The sequence below is a fragment of the Falco cherrug genome, chromosome 4 (genome assembly GCF_023634085.1).
Source record: "Falco cherrug isolate bFalChe1 chromosome 4, bFalChe1.pri, whole genome shotgun sequence".
NCBI lineage: Eukaryota > Metazoa > Chordata > Aves > Falconiformes > Falconidae > Falco > Falco cherrug.
In genome coordinates, this window is record NC_073700.1 from 58,119,171 (window position 1) to 58,140,391 (window position 21,221).

General features: G+C 40.6%; 1 protein-coding gene across 5 annotated transcripts in view; it reads left to right on the forward strand.

Moving 5' to 3' along the window:
- Positions 1-1,052: 1,052 nt before the first annotated feature.
- Positions 1,053-21,221, forward strand: part of GALNT11 (polypeptide N-acetylgalactosaminyltransferase 11) — a 56,616-nt gene continuing 36,447 nt past the window's right edge. Inside the window, exons 1-2 of one of the 5 annotated variants that reach the window (XM_055708907.1) lie at positions 1,053-1,163; positions 17,848-18,180. In XM_055708907.1, coding sequence (XP_055564882.1) covers positions 17,886-18,180 — 295 coding nt within the window. In that variant the 5' untranslated portion in view covers positions 1,053-1,163; positions 17,848-17,885. Of the gene's footprint in view, positions 1,164-1,815; positions 1,862-13,981; positions 14,273-17,847; positions 18,181-21,221 lie in introns of those variants that run through there. The other 4 variants (XM_055708906.1, XM_055708909.1, XM_055708908.1 and 1 more) reach the window with 4 other exon arrangements.

Sequence of the window (21,221 nt, forward strand, 5' to 3'; positions counted from 1 at the left end):
ATAACCTCTGGACACCGGGGGCAATATCCACCAAAGAACAGGCTCAGGTGCGTCACCTCTGTTTAATTTCTGCTTTACTAAAATAAAATCTGCCATCTTCAAAGTGCCACTCAGCAGCTTAAGTTCTGTATCTGGGTATTCACAAAAAAGCTCCTAGTCCTGAAATCTGCCATCTTCGAAGTGTCACTCAGCATCCTTAGTTCTGTATCTAGGTATTCACAAAAAAGCTCCTAGTCCTGTCTATGCTGACCAAATCTGACACTTCTCTGTTGTTCTTAAACCTCACCAGGGTTTACAAACCCAACATGCCTGCCAGTTTCAGCTCTCCGTCCCAAAAGGATACCTGCCAAGTCAGGTCCCACACAAAGCTGTATCAGTGGTGAAGTTACCTCACCACCCTTTTGTCTAGTAAGTCAGCTGCTAGATCACTTACTGTGGGTAGAAAAGATGTGAGGATTCAACGTGCCTCTCTAGGAGACGTAAACTCATCACTACAGATGCACATTAACTGCCAAGCTCAGGTTATTTTAGGGTAGTTGTGGTTGTTTTCCCTCAACTATCTCCCCCTTCCTGCTGAAGAAACCAGTCCTCCAAATTCCAGACAGCTGCTCAAACTACACGGTGAGGAAAAGAGTGCTGGTTGACCCAGATATCCTCTATCTGCCTGATCCACACCTCATTTCTCCCCTTCAAAGCCCCCAAACAAGTACTTCCAAAGGCCATTTAAAATCATAAAGGCCAGAGCAGATACCTCCCTGAGGGACTGGAAAGGCCTTTAGTCTTCACCTGTGAGCTGCAAGGGAACTTGCAAGCCTGGTGGGATAGGCAGATGCGCAGAAGCTCTGAGGGGGGAGGGGGGCTGAAGGCCGCACGCCCACAGCCCTCCAGCCCTGAATTCCCCCCGTAGCTTCATTGCCGCGTACTGCTCAGCAGAAAGCGGGCAGGCAGATGCCCCACTGCTCTCCCGCCTCACAGCTCGCCATCTTCTCAGGCTCTCTCGGCCCCGCCTGTCATGGCGCCCGCGCCCCGGCCCCCTCACGTGACGGCGCCGGCCGGGGAGGGAGCAGTCACGTGGCGCCAGCGCCGCGCGCGAGCGGTGCGCGCTGCCGCCGCCGCCGCTGAGGGCACGGGGCGGGCGGAGGGGGGATGCCGCCGCCACCGCGGTGAGTGCGGGGGTGGTGGCTCCGGGGCGGTGAGCGATAGGGTCGGTGGCGGCGGTGTGAGGGGAGACATCCCCGGCGGGGGAACCGGCGGCGGCGTGAGGAGTAGCTCCGGGGTCGGGGGAGTGGGGGACGGGGCCGGCGGCGGCGTGTGGGGCAGCCGCGGGGCGGTGAGGGACGGGGCCGGCGGCGGCGTGAGGGGCAGCCCCGGGGGCGGTGTGAGGGACGGGGCCGTGAGGGACGGGGCCGGCGGCGGCGTGAGAGGCAGCCGCGGGGCGGTGAGGGACGGGGCCGGCGGCGGCGTGAGGGGCAGCCCCGGGGGCGGTGTGAGGGACGGGCCCGTGAGGGACGGGGCCGGCGGCGGCCGTTTTCCCGCCCACCCTGAGGGACCCGCGGGAGCCTGTCCTGGGAGCAGCGATTCCCGTTTCCTGCCGCCCCTCCTCGGGACGGCCAGCGGTCAGGCTCGGGGGTTCTCCCTTTCTGGCTAATATGAACCGTGTTACAGCGGGCAGGTTACGCGTGGTGGGGTGGCTGGGTGAGCCAGCCGCGTGGTGAGGGCTGTTAGTTTTCATCTGACTAGCAGATGAGACCGTGGGGCTGGTGTGGGTTGTGCTACGTAGGATGGAAGACAACGTAGTTAATATTTTTTTTTTTAGTTTTTAAATGCATGTGGAGGAGCAGCAGCAACAGCCCGCCTGCAGGTACACTGAAACTATGCAACTGTCAGCCCCAAACGTGAGGATTTTGCATGTTAGTTTTGCTGGCGCTGCTGCTTTCATTGATTCATTTGCAAGGTGACGGCAGTAGTTGCTTTTTGGAGGACTGCTTGACTCTGTGGCGTATTAAAGCTTTCTTATCTTGATGACTGCAAAATTTATTTTTAAAGCGTTTCTCCTTTTTTTGTTCCTGTGGCTTTTTGTATATAATTTGCAACATTTGAGGCTCCCTTTTCCTCTTAGCAAATACGTCTTGTTCAGCATTCTCCAGCCCTTCTAGTCAGTTCTCATTGCCATGTGGTATTTTTCTTTTTTTGTGTGTTAAAGCTTGTAAGAAATACTACAACAGAAAATACTCTTAGCAAATTAACCGTCTCCAAGTTACTTGCAAGGTGAAAAGGTTCTCTAGTCCCTTGTTTGCATGAAAGCAGAGCTGAGCAAACAACCAAAAGCTCTGTGCTGCTGGTAGCAGGGGGCCCAGCAGGTCAAATTCTTCTCTGCTGTGGTGTGGCACTGGAAGCAAACACTGCGTTCAGAAGCTTCCTTTCCAGATAGCTCTTTCACCTTCATTTGCTTCTTCACAGGTGTCAGCCTTAAAACTGCTGTTGAGACTAATTAATACACTAATGCTGCCTAGTATAGCATCTTTCCCAAACTGCATCCTGACTTGTTTTCAATATTGGTTGCAGGGCAATGGCAGTAGACCTTACAGAACTTTATCGTATAACTAGATAAAAAGTGCAGCCCCTACCCTTCCAAAGAAAAAGGGTATCTCATGACCTGGCTTTGTTGCTGCTTATAAACAATCTGTGCTTTATCTGTTTGGTCCAGTGTATTTTGAGTATTGCTTTCTGTTTGAAGGAATATTGAAATCTCTTAATGCCGGTACAGTAATTATGCAGGTGAGCAGCAGCATCAGCACTCTCCCAATATGTTTTTTCCCCCCTTTTTCTCTGGAAAATGTATTTCAACATGAGATTAAATCTCTTCTTTCTTAGAAAGAAAGTCTGTAAGTGACATTAAATATCCGCAAACTCTTTCTGATCTAGCATCTACTTTTTTATTTTAATTCCTTTTATATAGATCTCATCTTAATAGGAAAATGTTCCCAGACATCTCTGGTTAGCTTAAGCTGATTCAAGTGCAGTCTATGCCCAGGAAAGGATGATACCAACCTCTCCCTGACAGTATGTTTCTGCCCTGCTACCCTGTAGGCAACCTCTGCATATGTGAAATAGTCCAGCTGGGATTCCTAGACCTCATTTTAGAACAGCATAAACGTCCAGGTGGTTCCAGATAAGAGGCTTTTGATTAACAAGCAATTGAACTCCCCCATTATAACTGTCTCTGAAGAACTGCATGCCTTCTGCATAAGCTTTTCCTCATCTCTGAGTAAGATAAGCTCCTGCAGAGTTTTAGGGGCTTTTCTGCAGCAGCGAAGGCAAGAACTAACACTGCAGCTCTAATGAGACTTCCATCTCTCAACCTCAGAAGAGGAAGCCAGCAGGCTAAGTGACATGTATTCTGGTTTAAGAAATTCTGACTGCAGATTTCAGGGCTGGTTGCCTGTCTTCTGCTATCTGATCATTTTGCCTCAGAGGATGCAAATCAATACTCCATTATGCATAGGAGTAAAACTGGAAAGAGTTCCTGATAAGCTGCAGTGGAGTAGCTGTTTATAAGAATGGGTGAATCTCTTCATCATTTTCATAGTGATGTAAAATAACAGTAGGTGTGATTCAAACGTTTTAGGAGGAAGAAAGCCCTGAAACAGCATGGCAAGAGAAATAAAGATGAATTATTAGTATTTTGAAATGTTGTCTATGCAAAACATGCTTTCTCATAGTAAATGCTAGAAAAGCCAAATTTTTAGTGGTAGTTACAGGGCATGTGTGTGGAACAGGGCAAACTACGGGTCAGATGGATGAGATTAGAAGTATCTGAGCAGATAGTAAAAATGGGGATTTTGGATCTTCTAACAAGAAAGAATAGGGAACTGTGGGGGTGAAAAGAACAGAGGGAGGATCATTTTTATGTTAGTTACGTTACCTTGGAAGGTGCTGTAAAAAAGTTGTGGTCTGAGCAGCTGGCAGGCTGAGTTTGGCAGTGTGGCAGCTGTGTGTTGATTACTGAAGCAGAGAAGTAAGGAGAGACTTCCAGCTGAAGGGAAAAGGTAAAATTTTGAAAAAAATACCATCATTCCTTTCTGTGACAGTTAAGTTCATCAACTTCTTTAACACTTCCATCTGTCTGGCTAGGTAATACTACAGTTACAGGTATCTCTAAAATAATTTTCTTTAGTGCCATTCATTTTGGAGAAGTGCTGCATTATGTTGCTTGCTGTTGAAGAGCAAAAGTAGGTTTGTATATTTCAAGTGCAGAAATTAATTTGTTTATTTTTTCTTAAAAAATGTTACAGAGGTTAAGGCTATTTCAATCCTTGTTAGAGTGTGGGAGGTAGATAAATTGTCTTGATTCTTATCTAATTTTTCTTTTCAAAACATATGGTGGGTTATGGAGATGAATGCATCTGTTGTTGCAGCTACTGTGTTAATGTAGAAAACACTGTCAGTACAAAGGCCTCAGCTGTTTAAACCAGTGTTTAGCAGCATGAGTAAATGCATTTGTTAGGCTCATTTTGTCTAAGAGTTAATAGTATACGGCATATCCTTCAGCTGTGCTCTAGCATGTTTCTTGTGTGAGTCAGTGTTGTGTAATAATTAGTATAAGTACTTTATTTGAAAACTGTGACAAAAAGGGGGGGAATTAGGAAGCTGATCATAATGTTTCAATCCTATGTTGACTTCAAGTATTTTAAGTTTCAGATATTTTGTTGTATGAACTTCTGAATGCTTTCCCTGAGAACTGGAAATATGTGAAGTCTGTAGGTTAAACAACTGACGGTGTTATTGAAACGTAGAGTATGGATTGAAGTGCCTGTAAGAATGATGTGCTGTATCTCAGCCCTTTCTTGTGCAGTCTAGGGTTTTGGCAGCCAGATAGTTTGTATGTTTGAAACTGGAGTACAGTGGTTAGGGGTGACTCAACTTTTCCACTGTTTACACTAGTTAGAAACCCCTAATGCAAGGAACCTCAGCACTTCATACTGCGTGCTTTATGCTGTGTAGAATGAGCAAGAAATAGGTGTGCAGGCTAGGGACAAGTCCAGACCCCACTACCCCGTGCTGCTTACAGGTAGGTACCTGGATGTCTTTGCTGGCTTTAAGTTCAGTTTGGAGCAGGTGAGCCACTGTGGTTTTCTCTCTCACAGCAGCAATGGCATTGCAAGTTCAGCATTTCTGAGACTGCAGGTTTGCTGTGACTGACAAGTTGTACATTTATCAGCTGTGCTACAGTGAGTGTTTGCGTACTCTGACCCCTCTTGCCATGGAGCAAGCTACCTTGACAAAAATAATTTTTCTTGCTGTGCAAGACAAAAAGAATCTGTGCATGAAGAAATGTTACAGTGTGGCTGATGGGAGGCAACTGCTTACCCACAATAACTGTTTGAATTCATAAGACTTCAACTGTGAGACACTGCATCGTTTAAGAAGTCAAATTTTAAATTGACAGGTTAAGCTAATAAATTTGCAGAGGCATGCTAAAAAGAAGGTACCTCAGTAAATGATTACTATGTGCCAGAGTGATTTAAGCAAATACGTAGTGAATGGTAGGAGCACGTTCATAGGGGTGGTCTCTTTACGTAAAACCATCCAAGCATTGCTTGGCTAAATGACATAGATGTTCTTGTGCAGACAAGGATTAAATTAGATGCTTTAAATCTTGGAGATGGCCTTAATTAAGGCAGAGACCCTTTTCCAGGAAGCACAAAACTCTCCTGTTTTGATACACAACCCCTTCTGAATCAATCTTCGTAGCTATTTGACTGTTTTGCTAATTTCTGAAATGTAACATCAAGAACCAGTGATGTCACTGTCTCTGATACCTTTCGTATTTGTTAGTAAATGTGCTTTCTTTAGTTTTCTATTTCCTGGAATACCGTAATTCTGCCTATTAGCAAGAATCTCTTATCTCTTGCGTCAGCAGATGCTGAGACTCATTGCGTGTGAAACGAGAGAAGGCTAAGTTTTGGGTTGCACGCTAACCTTCTGTGCTAGCAGTGTGTTGAAAAGCATGGCTCCCAGTGAAGTGGGAAAATGTATTTTTGATTTGCTCTTCATTTTGTAACACCATCTGTGATTTCAACATCAAAATCCTGAGTATGCTTTCCCATTAGAAACATTGGCAATAGATAAGTAGAAGAAAAGTGACCAACAGCGGATGGAAAAGGAGTGGTCCACAAATCTTTCCTCAAAGGGATTTCTTTGGAAAAGGAGAGATTGAGCCTGTAAGGTCATGTAGAAGGGAATAAAAGACAAAGAAAATGAATTTTTGGCATAACTTGCAGAAGTCTCCTTACAGACAGTGTAAAATCTCTTTATGCTAGTGGCTGATCATTCCAATACAACAGTTAATGTCTACAAGGTTTTTTTTTCAGAGGCATGCTAATAGAAGGTCTGTTTACTTAGGTATTTGGAAAACTCCCTACCCTATTGTCTAATACAATATTTAGCATGATAAATTTATATTAAATTGATAGCTTAGTTTAGATGTGTGAGTGAAAGTGTTTTCATTGACTCCATCTGTAGCTATGGTTGTACCAGCAATGGTACCTCTTTGTTAGTATTACTGTGTTGTATTAAGAAAGGGAAAAAAGAGAACGTTTACCTAGACAAGAGTTTGTGAGTATAGTTTAGAAATAGATTTGCTGGGGAAACAGGAGGTGTGTGTTACTGCTGTTCTAACCCAAAGTTCGACTTCTGTTTCTGTCATCTCTGGTTATTGTTGCCTCAGAACCTTTGATAGATTCACTTTAATGCACCAGTCAGGTTTTATAGGTGACAGCTGAGACACCAAGTTGTGAAGGATGTCATCAAAATCTGTAGCAGAGCAAATGATTCAGCCAGGATGTCCCACAGATCAATCTAATAACTTATACAGGTGTCTTGGTTCAGTCAGTCAGTTGAAGAGAGAACACGTATTAAGTTGTATCCTTAGGATTCCTCTCTTTTTTTAGAGGTTAGAGACATTGGTGAGAAAATGAGAGAAGTGGAGAGAAGTCTGTGCATAGAAATTACTTTAAACTTCCGTTGAGAAAATGGATCTAAACCCAAGAAGATTGCAGGGGTTTTTGGTCTTCCTAGGAGTTTCTTACTGGGAAAAATGAAAGTCTTATGCCTCTGCTGTTCCAAATGGTATGGATATTGTGGTCTCTGTGCTAAAGCTTGGAGTGAAAAACTCCCAAGTGACCTTTGTTTCTGGACATGAGAAATGCAAATGGACATTGAATTCAATTCAACACCTGCTTTTAGTATTTATTTCAGTTCTACTTTTTTTTTTTTTTTGCCAATGGAAATCCACCCAGTGAGGACAGGATGTATTGAGGAAATCTTTAAGTTGTGTGCCACTTCTTAATAGCATCAAGAAATGTAACAGGAGTTAAGAACGCTGAGTGGTTTAGAATGAGTTAAGTATTTTCCTGTCAGAGGCAGTTTGGGGTTTTAAACTGTAACTTGTTTTACCTTCACTCACAGTTCTAGTGCTACATTTAATCTTTTTTGGTTGTTTTTGGTGGTTTTTTTTTTTTTTTTTTTTTTAACAAATAATGTCTATGTATGCTAATACTAAACATAAAAGTGTTTGATAGTGGGCTAACCAAACTAAGTTGTAAGGACAGACTGCAGTGCTACAGCAAGTAGCTGACAGGTTAGTGCTGTCTTAACTGTGGCAATTTCTGACATCTGACTGTAAGTGAATGTGACATGTCTGGGATCCAAACATCACACTTCTGATTATTATTTTTTTAATATAAGTTTCTGCATATTGAAAAGGAAAACCCTACAGAAAAACAGAAATGAAGTAAACATATGATTTGTGGGGGGGTAAGTTTGGATGTCTGTGAATTCTGTAATCTGATGTAGGGTAAGATGCAATGCAGCTGTTCTAATTAAGATAGTTTTCAAATTTGTAATACTAGTAATAGCTTAATTGCAGCAGTTCAGCATTTTACACATGTTTGGGTATAGCCTTTTGAAGCTTCTAGTCAGAGTTCGAAAATGTCTTTTGTGTATTTTTTTTTTTATACGGCTGTTGATTTCAGTACTGAGTTCTGCACAAGTGGATAGTAGATTTCTGCTTGGAGCTAACTGCAGAACTGGGATTGGCAGAAAAAGCTGGTGCAAAATGCAGTGTCCGTGGTCAGTAGTCACAGGTTTAAAATTGAGACTGGTCAACCCCAGTTTTCACTGTCCCACTCAAAAGTACTTCAGTGAGGGCTTTTTTGTTGCCAAATTTGCTGCCAGCATTTTTGGCAGGAGGGAGGACTGTACAAATGAAGTCTGATTTTTTTTGGTTTTTATTTAATTTTTTTAAAAATTTTTTTAAGCTTTGGAGAATGTGTTTTCACTTTGCTTTTAAAAGACTGGAAAAAAGCCCAAAGCACTTTTGATGAAAATTTCTTAAGATGAACAGAAAGCATACCTAGAAAATTTTAGTCAAGTTGTGGAAATTTCATAAAATTACTAGTGATTGGAAGATGAGAACTAAAGGCATTTTTAGAACTGAAATTTGTATACAACTTGATTATTTTCTCTGGCATTACTGTGATCTAATCCATTGGTATTGTGATGAAGGAATGCCTTAGAAATGCACTGATTGATTATGCCTCTTTAGTGAGTGGCGGTAAAATGACCAGTCTTGTTTATGTTGCCAAATAATGTTGGATCATGTATATCATGTATATGTGAAATCCATATGGATCGTGCATCAACTGAAAAAAAGAAAAAGGAGAGAGTTGGAAAAAATTTCCAAACCTCAATCAACCAAAAATAAGTTGGTGCTCTTGGACTTGCAAGCAGTACTCAGCAACAAAGTGTTAAGTTTCAGGCTCAGCGTTTTATTGTTCACAGAGAATGAAGACACCAACTGGATTTGACTGCTACTGCAGTAAATGTGTTTTCACTATGTAACCTTGCACTGCTTCTTTAGTGCCGACTCTTCTGGAAAAAGGTGAGCATGTTCTGTTGAGCTGCTCATTTAGAAGTGTGTCTTATCTAATTCCTTGGTTTGCATCTGTATTTTTGCTGTTATTTTGGGGAGCTTTGCAGACATAAAATGCAAGGAACAGCTAAGTAGACTAAAAGCATTTAGGAAAAGGTATTAAGCAGCTTACTTGTGTGTAGTTGACCTTGTAAGCTCTCTTATATTTTGCATTTGTGTATGGTGCTGGAGGGTTCTTAAACTAATATTTAGATACCTGGATCTTTAATATGAGAGAGGTGCATTGAAAATAAGTTGCTGGTGTGGGTTTTTTTATCTTGCTATTTTTCTAAGCTATATGTGGAGAAGGAAGGGCTGTATTACAAAATGCATGCACCTTTCTTTAGAGACAGTACATGAAAATTCTAGCTTCCTTAAAAGCTGGTTTTGCTAAAGAGAAGAAGATTTCACTGTTTCAATTGGAAGAAAGTATTTATTAGTAACAAAACTGAAGAAGGTATTTTTAGGACTCCATGAATGGCATGACATTTATATGCCAGATGGTGTAAAGTAGCATCCAGCCGAGCAGCCCTACGGTGCAATGTTTGTTATGGGGATAGGTAAGAAAATTCCATGCATATAACTGTGCTTTGGGAAGCCAGTAGCTTTTTTTTGGGGGGTGGGGTGGGGAATGAGGACACTGCAGCAGCATAAAACTGTCTACTGTATAGCCCTTACTCGGTATTGAGCACTAGGATTTTGGTAAGCTCATGTTTCTAATCCAAGTACTTTCTCTAATCAGACTGGACTATTGTGTTACTTTTCTTGTTGCAATGTTGTACCACTGGTTGTAACTAAAACTGGTGTTCTTTTCTGTTGTTTGTTAACATGACATGCTGACTCTTATGAAACTTTTTCTTTCCAAAACTTGTAACTGCTTTTTCCATTAAAGTGTGTCCTTAAGTGAGAGCCCTTGTGAAACCCTCTCACTCCTTGGAGAGAAGGATTATGTGGGGAGAAAGGTATCCTTTGGAAAAAAAACCTTGTATGTTTTGTTGTTGACAAAGAAATGAAAGATATTACTGCAGAAGATACTTTTAATTTCTTTAAGGGAACATTTGAAATGGATGTAGGTAAAGCAGGAACTTCATTTTTATTATATAAATCCTAAAGTGTTTGCATTTACTCTGGTATGGCAGCCTGCTAAGTAAAGCTTTTATATTGGAGTTGAGAAATTCCAGAAAGTTTGATAAGCAAAATTATGTTCCAAGAGGAGGCGTCTCAATATATAGTCCACAGATTTAAAAATTATAGTATGCAATATTTAGACATCTCTGGTTGAAGTCCAAAAACTGAAATACGAATGAGTATATAAGTGAGTCATTTGACAGTGGTAAAATTGTGAGGGGTAAGAACCTAAAGGTATAAAGAAGATGAATTTTTAATTTTTTCCTGGAACACTTCATGCTTTTCAGACTTAGTATACTCATAGTATAGTTTCTTAGGTCTTCAGCAATTTATGCAACTAGTCTCTCTATGTGTCTGTCTTTATCTATAAAGTGTATTGAACGTTATTGGTATTTTAAGATTATGTATCTGTAAAGTGTTGATTAAAATTTTTTATTCATTCCAGGAGGATTTATTTTAGGTGGTGTGACATGGATTTGTATAGCTGTGCTGAAATGATTAAAATGTTGGCTCTCAAAGCTTTCAAAGTTGCATTTAGAAGTGACTTACAAAGGCTAATTAAAAATAGATCTTAGTGTGTCATCTCATTAAAATGAACGGGAACAGTGATCTTATGCAAGAGGACAGCCTGTGGTCCACAGTATATTTCTGTGAGTGGGAGCTGCTGTGTCTGGAGTTATATTGGTCGTCTTTTTTAATCTCTCATTCTCCTGCCTTGCACCTTACTAAATAGTCTGGTTTTGTTTTCTTAATATCATCACTGTAGGTAGTGGCAGTCTCTTCTGCAGGCTGAAGAAGCCCAGCATCCTTAGCTTCTCCTCACAGGGCAAGTGTTCCAGCCTGTGACCATTTTGGTGGCCTTCCACTGAACTTGCTCCAGTTTAGTGATGTCTGTCTTGTACTGACAGATCCCAAAGTGGGTACAGTACTCTGCCTGTGATCTTATGAGTGCTGCGTGGGGTGGTGTAATTGCATCCCTCGGTCAACTGGCTGTGCTCCTGTCGATAAGCCCATATGCTGTCAGCTGTCATTGCTGCAAGGGCATGCTGCTGGCTCATGTTTAAGTAGATCTCCCAGGTCCTCCTTTGCGGAGCTGCTCCGTAGGCTGTGTCTGTGGCCAGGGAGTTTGTCTGTCCCAGGTGCAGGATTTAGCACTTGTCCTTGCTAAATGTCATGAGGTAGGTTCCTCTAGGCCAAACCTGTCTTTACATGAGTAGTTACCTGCCTATATTGTGTCAAAACCAGCTGCTTAATTCATGAAGTACAGTGACCTGTCCCCTTGGTATGGTCAAAAATTAATGGTTGTTTTTAATTAAAAACCAACTGACAGGTAGATTCAATTTAGTGCTAAAACAATCCAGTAGGAGAGTGTTTTTATAAGGAGTTAAATTGGACTGGCACTTTGATTCTGGAGCACATGAAACACTAAGCTTATATTTAGAAATACCTCCAGCTTTTGTTCTGAATGTACATTCAATGGAGGTTGCTTCTAGTGATGTGTGTTGGAGTCTGAAACAAAGCTGCTGAAGGTGTCCCTTTTTGATCTTGCTAGTCTGTTACCTGTGACTATCCCTTAATACTGGTTGCAGAGTAGAGGACGCCTAGAAAAAAAAATTCTCATGAAAGTGCAGAAGCTACTGTGAATGGCATCTCTGTGTGGTGACTGTATTATTGGAGTACTACTTCTTCGTGATCTGGCCTGTTTATTGTCCTGTTAATGCTGTTGAATCGCTAGCAAACAAGAAAATAAGAAAGCCTGTTCGTGCTGTTGCTTGTTTTGGAAGGGGAGAAATGGTAGCCTTGGACAACATCTTCAAGGCCAAGAAATATATAAAAAGTTAAGGCTGCTAAAAGATCAAAATTAGATTTGTAAGTAGTGTTACTTTATCTTCATAGGTTTTTCCCCCCAAATAAATCAAGTAAAAATTAAAAGCATCTGTAGAAAGTCACGGAGCAAATTATCCTAATACTCTGTAGAAAGATAAAATTAGCTTAACTGGTTTTTTTCCACTAGAATGCTCTTTAAAAAATGCAGATTATACATATCTGTTCCTTGCCTTATTATAGATCCAAAATATACAGGCAGTCTTGCAGGAAATCTGGGTATATGAGTTGTGTATCTGTCTTGATTTTCGGACTTTTTTTTTTTTAAGAAGAGTTATTCTTGGAAAAACTACAAGCAGTCTTTAAGGTTTTCTCAAATAATTCTTACTCCTATTTCAAAAAACTTGAGGTTAATCTGGTCCTTTGTTTGACCTCTGACAAACATGAGTTTTGGCACAGTCATGAAATATCTAGTCATACGGTGTGTATTATAAACTGTTGAGGTTAATCCAAGCAGATGTCAGTGTTTAAGCAGTGGCAGGTCCTAGACCCTGTAGCTACTTTTGCTCTTTAAGCCAAAATGTTGTGAAATGCGGTTGGCTTTTTTTTATTCTCCATTAAAAATGTTGAAGGCTAACACATTAAGCCAGTGTTAAAAGTTGCACAGGTTACTAATGACAAAACTATCCCAGGCTGTCTGGGATAACAGAGTTATATCACTGTTGGGTTAGTTATTAAATGAATGTAAATATTACTGGGTGTGATGTATGAAATGAATGTCATGCTGATGTTGTAAGGATGCTACAAGAAGCTGGTGTGACATGGAAAGCAGCATTGCACAATAACTACTGAACCTCAAGTCTGGCAGGTAGCTCCTAGAGGTTTTTTTAGCTTTACAATTGATTGACTTTCAGAGACTTGTACTAATAGCTAACTTTTACAGTTCTCTTAAAAAATAATAAAAAAAAAATCAATGATTTACTGCTTGTGCAAGGAACTGAGACTTCTGTACTGGAATTCATGGAAATTAGAGAGGAATATTTTACTCTTGGCGTTTCTGGCATGTAGGTCTGCAAAAAGTTCCAAGGCTTTGCCAAAGTCTGAAAGCTATCAGGTAATAAATATATGACAGTCAAAACAGGGCAATAAGGGAGAGACTGAAAACCTGAGTATTTGGCTATAAATTTTCAGAATACTGTGCCTTTCAGTCTTGATCTCTTCTGAGCTAATGTTGATGAGAGCAACTTCTAAGATTTTTTTTTTTTTCCTTTCATAGTCACCCTAGTTGCCTCCAAAATGGATTTAATTTCCTGATGTAGGAGATGCTGCCACCTTGAATGATTTGTTTGTTGTGTTGAATTATCTTTGGATCCCTAAGTATACCAATGTGGGCAGCCATAAACTCCATGTATCACTAGGATCTTGTGTATGTGAATGAATGCTTCTAAAATGCTCGAAGGTGTTATCATTTGTTATTTGCTGTGAAAGCTCCTAATATTGCTAAGGGAGAGTATTTGGGATAGATAATTGTTTGAGGTATTTTTGAAATTTACTTTTGGCAGCTGTGTTCTTAATGGCTAGTAAAATTTGTGAGGAACTGTATTGTGAAACAATTTTTCTCTATATGTTTAAATCATAGATATTTTTTTTTAATGGCAATTACTGGTTTTGTTTGCATTTAATACATAAATAGAAATGGATTTTAACTACACTGTCCACATAGCAATTTATTAGTGACTAGACTCAGTGTTACAGTGTTTATTGCATAGGTGAAAATTATTCTTATGAGCCCATTGACATTGTTATCTGGACAATGCAATTGTGCTTTTTTGATTTAAGTTGTTTCTATCTAACTGTTCAAACCTGCTAGCTCTGTTTGCATTAGCAGAGCTTTAGGGATGTTGAGTTAAAAATACATATAATCTGCTTTTCTCGTGCAGCATGTAGCAGGACTGAGAAAGATACTAATACGTTGGATTTGAAAGGCATATCTTTTGCCTCTCTTGTATTCAGGAGCAGTTTGCCTCCTTTAGAAAAAATACCCAACACCAAAAGGTGAAGAAAAAAGGCAGGGAAAAAAAAGTATGGTTTGGCTTTGCTTAAGTTTCAAAATCCTGCTTGGAGAAACGAGCTGGGAGAGGATGGATGTTTGAATGTTTAAGACGATCATCAGGTTATTGTGACCATGCATAAGCAGTCAGAGACAGGTTTTGGGTAAACTGGCAAAGTGTGTTTCCTGGAAGATTTCAGACAACTGGAGAGCAAAGGAATCTGGTCAGGGTAAGGCTTTATTCACCATGTCTAGGTGGCTTGCAGAAGAAAGTCATGGATGGGGAGATGGATGAGGTAAGAATAAAGAACCAAGTAGCTGCCTCTGTGAACTGAGTGTTTCCTCCTGGGTCCTTGTGACCAGCTGAAATATTCTCTCCTCCATTCCTCTGGTGTGTATCAAAGTGGTTATTTCATTGCATGCTGAAATGAGTGAAAGGATACTTGTTTCTTGGTCTATTGAGAAGAGGCCAAGATGTGTTAATGTGACTGTTTTGTATGCATAAAAGTATAGGGCTGGAAAGGTGCTCCTGGTTTCTCGGGGCAGGTCCCAAGCAGAACTGACATTGCTTAGGACTTGAAAACCTACTGTGACCTCTTTGCTAAAACACATCTGTAAGAAGTCACAGTCAACCTAAAGCTGTTGAAAACGAGTGTGTAGCTCTGATGCAGATTATGACTCCTGTGGCTGCTTAAATGGTAGAAGTGGTTCAAATCCGTAGGACAGTGGTTGTGTAAATGCGTATGCATTGGTGAATAAAGTAAACTAATAATAAGCCTTCAATGTGCTTTTCGTAGGCAGGGTTTCAATTTTTTCCATTCTGCCTTCAAAATTAACTGTCTAACAAAACATTTGTTACTTAAAGAAAATAAATAGCAAGTCAGTGTTTTCCCTGCCAAATGTATTACTAAATATCTTGGTTGAATAGCGAGCTACTGAAACGGCCTAGTTTTCTGCATTGTGGAGGTTCTGTAATTCATTTTAAATGCAGTATTTCAACCTTTGTATCTTTGTACAAAACTGAGAAACAGTGAAGGAGGGGAAAAGAAGGTGAAAGCAGTTCTGCTGTAGCAAGGAGCATGTGGAAATAGTATCATGCTCAGGTTTGCATTTGTTGCCTTTGTAACAGTATCCAAGGGTGTGCTTTCAGCCTGGTCAGAGGGCTTTCTGGAGATAAAAGGAATGTACAGCAATCTTTTTTTCCTCTGGTGATTACTAATTTATCCCTTCCTCTTTAATCCGAGTGTGCCTGATGTTGGTTACAGCAAACTTTAGCTTGGCTAGAAATGCCACAGCGACAAGGTGGAGCTCTGAGCTGTAAAAGAGATGCAAGAAGCTGGGGAAATATTTAATCTGTGATGAATTCTACTCTGCATGCCTGTCTTCCTACTGTTACCTGAGGTAGCAAGGATTATCTTTGGTTTTCCTGCGTAAGCTGCAGGGTAGATGTATCCTTAAACAGTTCTGAAATGAAAAGGTTCCTTCTCTGTTACAGTAACTTTTACTGTGCTAGAACAGTGCTGTTCCACAATCTAAGTGCATGTGCTATGGTGTTAGGATTGTGCGACTATGTTACCATAGTGAATGGAAAAACAACATTAGCAGATTTTGAGGAGCAGTGTATTAGGCTTGGACAAGTCTTACAGCAGATGACCTCCTGTGGCTGTGCAACTAAAAAACCAACCAAACAAAAAAAAACCCACCCCACAAAACCCCACAACTGGCAAACACCCAGATCTTCCTTTATGGATGAATATTAATTGTCTGCAGACTGTCTGGCAAGAAGAATTATTATAATGAAAGGATGTAACTGTTTATCTAATCTTGCTCCTTTGCAGCTTCATGTGCTTTCTCTGAGCCTAGATTCACTTAGGTATGTTCATTGACCACTGTTAGCACAGGGAGAAGGCTTTGGGGAGTGGTGAACTGTACTTCTCCAACTGGTAAAGCTATTCTGCTAGGTAGAATAAGTTTGGGTTTTTTTTGGTTTGGTGGTTTTTGTTGTTGGTTTTTGGGGGTCTTTTTAATCATTTCTGCCCCAGAGTATTTGTTGCTTGATTAGTTCCATGGCTCTACAGTTAAGCAGCAACATTTCGGTGTGACAGTGTTAGAGAAAGAGCCTGTTTCACAGAGCACGCAATTCATCTGTATGCACAGGGTCACTATGAGACTTAAACCCTGTTTAAGACCTTTTTAAGCTCTTTGGGCTTAACTGCTGCATAGATTGCTGCCTTGCAGAAGTGAAGGAGTTTGACATGGTAAGAATAATGGATAAATTATTTTTTAGGAGGTTTGTGGGCGGGTTTTTTTTGCTTTATTTTACTTCGTGGATGTTTTATTTTTGGAAGCGAGGCAGTGACATGCTGCAGTCTGGGAAATGTGGGCTTGAATTTTGACATGTATTCTTTTTGGATGCAAGTCACTTAGGACTCAGAATTACATTGCCAAAATAAGTGGGATCTTTATAGGTTTCTTTGGGATCATGAACGCCTTCTACCTCAGTTTAGTAGTTTTCCATATTGAGAAGGGAATAATCTGTTTGTACTCATAAACGTTGTACTGGTTTGTTCTTTGCCAGGCTGACCTGAAGATTTCTGGTAGTTTCTAACTTTTTGAGAAGTCTGAAAAATGCATCAACATAAATCATTGACTCCTACCCCATGCTTTGTTTTCTTAAAACAAATGTTTTGCTAAACAAAAGGTGACTAAATAGTTTCTTGACTTTTTGTTACTATGCAGAGAATTTGTGGTGGTTAGATAATGATGAGAGGGATCTAATTCTTTGAGTTGGTGTTTTTCTTAGTTTTGGAAACTGAGCTGTAATGTTTTTGGGTTTGGTTTGGTTTTGGTTTTTTTTTTTGAGCCTTTTTTTGGTTTGAGAAACTCCAGGAAGTTTGCCTGATTCTCCTGGGCCATAAATAAAATGTTACCACCAGCTTCATATGCTTCACATTGGGGATTTGTTTACAATAGTAATTTTCAATATAACTTGGGGAAACTGTGTTAGCAGATGGGTGCCTAAAGTAAAACCCTGGGCTGGGTTGCTTCCTTCCAGTTCTTGGTGAACGTCTCCTTGTCTTCTCCAGGGAGCATTGAAGCTCTTCCGGAGTCTGCAGAGACCTGCAGGAACCCAGTAAATTACCTTGGAACTTTTTGTTCTTTCTCTATCCCATGTCTGTTTCCTTTTTCTGCAGGGAAGTGTATCTGTAAATGTGACTGTCTTGGTGCTATGTGTTGTTAATTTGCACCCCATGATTTCTGGAATTTCTGGGATGCTTATGATGGCTCTTCTTAAATTTGGGGCAGGAAGGACGAACTATGTAGCTTTTTGAGACCATGCTCTCTCATTCCATGCTTGAGGATAGGAAGCAAACTAAAAAATGGACATGTGTGGACATACTCTTGGGCAACTGGCTCGAGGTGGCCCTACTTGAACCAAGGGGGTTGGACAAAGTGACTTCCAGATGTCCCTTCCAACCATTCTGTGAAGAATCAATTCACTGTGTGTGCTATATTTAATTAAAAAGTGGTTTAAATGAATGGTTTAAAGGAATATACCATTGTGGAAGATAGATGATTATATAACTATTGCAAGGAAAAATTAATCTTTTTTACCTTTAACTGTGTCACTGGGCTCTTGGTGATTGTTCACTTTATGTTTTAAAGCAGTAGTATCTACACAGAAAATGTGCAAACTGGTCATGTTTATTTTTTGAATGTGAAAGTGAAACAGGATTTCATTCTTAACATCTGTGCTTAAAGTTCCAAAAAACATTTAATGGATGGGTAACCTATAGAATGTGTTTCCTAATGTATAGACCTGATGAGGTAACAGGCAGCACTCTCAAAATGCATGTTTTCACTCTTTCAGGTAATTGAGAATGGATCCTCAATGATGCTAAGTCTACAATGGGAAGTGTCACACTTCGCTATTTCTGCTATGGGTGCCTTTTCACATCTGTGACCTGGACACTACTTCTCTTTGTTTATTTCAACTTCAGTGAAGAGAACCAATCCTTCAAGAATGTGCCCGTCAAGGGGCTGGAACCTCAGAGGCCATTTCCAAAAAAAATTTACCCTCGTTTTACGCGGGGGCCAGTTCATATACCTGAATTGCAACAGAAAGAAAATAAGATAGGGAATCCTCTTGGAAATCATGTCCAGGACCCAGTTAAGGGGGAGGTAGAATTCTCTCCTGAAATGGGTAAGTGGTGTTCAGTGTTGGTGGCAAACTTATTAGAAGAGCAGAAGAAATGAGATCCTAAGGTTTTTTGTAAGGGATCTTAGGAAAAACTGTATAATGAAGTAGTTTAGTTTTGTTAAAGTGCAGGGTGTACTAGTGGCTCTCTTCATTATGAATTACTTTAAATTTATTCTACTGTGTTTATTCCAAAATATACTATTCCTAACGTTTACAGTTGTGCTGTGTAAGTGCTAATGAGGAGGACAGCATTAGAGCAAGGTGCTGCCTTTAATGCAGTTCTTGCTTTTGGAAGCGCAGTGTATGCTTGCTTCGTATCTTACTCCTATATTTATTGGACTTAAATGCATAAACTTCAATTAGGTGCAGAGAAATTCTGCTTATAGGCGGTGATTAAAAATAGTGTGATAACAGTACACAATGAAGAGGACACATTGATTTGGAGAATATCCTTGGAGTATGAAATCATCTACAAGAAATGTGTGTGGGACAAAATTACAATGAAAGATTTTTGAAATGACAGTGGTCAGGGCCAAATCCTGCTTGCTTTGTACTAACAAAGGTCTGTGTGTTTCATTGGAGCGTATTTCATCAATGAGATGATTTGGTTTTGTCTTCCAAACTAAAATGCTTTGTATATTTAACTACTTACAGCTTACTCAGTGCTGTGTTCAGATGTGCAAACCGAGGCATGTTGCGTGCTGGCTTGCAAACTTGCTTTTAAGTCTGGAGGCAGATACTGAGCGTTGTGGTATTGGTTTCTGCTGCTTCTTCAGGAAATATGGCATAATAACCTTCATAGCCAAGAGTTTAATACCTTGATCTGTCTGAAGTCCTCTGTCATTACTTTGGATGAATGGTGGATCATGAGCTTCCAGAGTTAATAGAACTTTACCAAATGTCAATTTCAGACTTGGTCATTTGACCCGTGTGAATATATAGGAAAAATGCCAATTCATGTTGCTCTGTAGCATTACAAGTATTTATCAGTTCACTGCAAAAAGCATGAGAGCCAAGCGAGGTGAAGACTAGCCCAGGGGTGGCCAGTTCTTTCCAGCTATTCAGTATGGGCCAGGAAAGAAATCTGAGCTTCTCAACTGAGAATTGCCTTGATCTTCAAACCAAGTGACTGGTTTGGTTGGTGAAAGCCAAGGGGAATTATAATGCCAGGATAAATTCTACATGAATCATCAGGAGACAGCTGGTTCTCTGTTAAAATTAAATCAGGTGCTGCAGGAAAGGGCTTCCTGTCTGTCTGGTGTAGGGCAGTGATAAACATGTGAAGCAAAAAGAAATTAAAAGGAAGTTGGCATGTGATAGCCAAAACCAGTCATCTTGTAGGGCAATCTATCTCTTTTTTTTTTAAGTTTTTTATTAATATGTAAGAGCCACATAACACTGCTGAAGTATGGCCTAAAGTGATGTTTTGATTGCAAAGCCCTTATTTTCCAAGGGCTTTTATCTGCTGTTTGAACTGAAATCTTTCAGACCTTTTGCATACATTTTGGATGTTGTTCTTCATGAGAATGTTTTAAAAAATACTAGCACTCCTTCTAATCTATATTCAGAAGGTCAGAAAAAAGTAGTTAGTGGTTGGGTATGTATGAATTGTGGAATGAAACATTTGGTATGTGTTTCTTAAGCTCATGGTTTGTATAAAGAAAATATTTTTACACAGTGGCACAGTGTTACTGATGCTGAGTATGCAAGAATGGTTGGGCTCGGTGTCCGAACTGACAAGCTGGAAACCTTATTTTGGAAATGCATGTGGCTCAGAGGAGGAATGAGTGACGCCTTTAGACTGCTGGTGCCAGACAAGTGGCACTGGCATTGCCACTGTAAACAGACCTCATTCCTGCTCCCATAATGCAACGTATCCACAGTGGGAGCAATTACCCATGACCATGATATCCAGTCACCACGAGACACACTATCTGGGTTTATCCCAAGTCTTTTGCAGATATCACTACCCAGCGTTTCCCACTTGGTCCTGCACAAATGTCAAGGCATCAGCTTTTGAGGTGTTTGATAGTGCGTCTGCTTTGCTGTTGCTGTAATCAAGACTAAAAGCAACAGGGTCATAAATGTAAATGGTGGGAAGTGGATGCACAGAGTTCCCTCTAGTCATCTTGTACATAGAGGTAGACTGTTGCTGAAGCACAACTGGTAGTGACACAGCTGTGCTCCAAAGGCCAACCAGGACTACTTGTTTGAAAAGGAAGAAAGCTTCCAAACTTTTAAAATTACCTTTCTTCTGTTCTGTTTTTTAACCCATCGTTTTTTCTCTGGGCTTGAGCTCAGCTTTTGCGTAGCTGTTGAAAACTGGAGAACATGAGGTATGAAGGAAGGCTGAGAGAATTGTGTTTATTCTGCCATAGAGAGAAAGCTGAGAGGTGAGATTTTATTGCTGTCAACAGCAGATTAATGGGAGGCTGTAGGGAAGATGGAGCCTTCCTGGAGGTACATGGGATTATGATAAGAAATTGGAGCAAGGGAGGGTATTTCAGTTAAGTAAGAGGAAAAACATTTTCAGTGCAATGGTGGTCAAATGCTTGAACAGGGAAATAAAGAGGTAGAATCTTCATCCTTGGAGATACTGTAAGCTTTTGGAACATAACTGTACAAGTTCTGAGCCAACCTGCTTTTGAGCAGGAGGTGAGTCCACATGTCCCTTCTGACCTAAATTAGTTGTGATTCTCTGAAACATTATCCTGGATGTATGGTAGCATAAGTGAAGAACCCACTTACTACTTATTTTCTGTAGATTTTGAACAATATGGAGATGATGGACAGGGTGGAAGGAGATAAATTACATGATCTTTGCTCACTACTTGTACTGAAATTTCACTGAAGTTGCCTCTGTAGCTTGATAACAGCTGGAAGGGCATAGGCATCTCATCCTGTGCAGCCAGCTGAACAGGGACAAAAAAAAGTCATTGCTCTGCTACCTGAATTGTTGCAGAATTGGCTAGCAAACACAGGTCGTGGCAGACACTGCCTCTCCCTCCTCTTTTTTTTCTGTAGAAGAGTTAAGTACCATAACA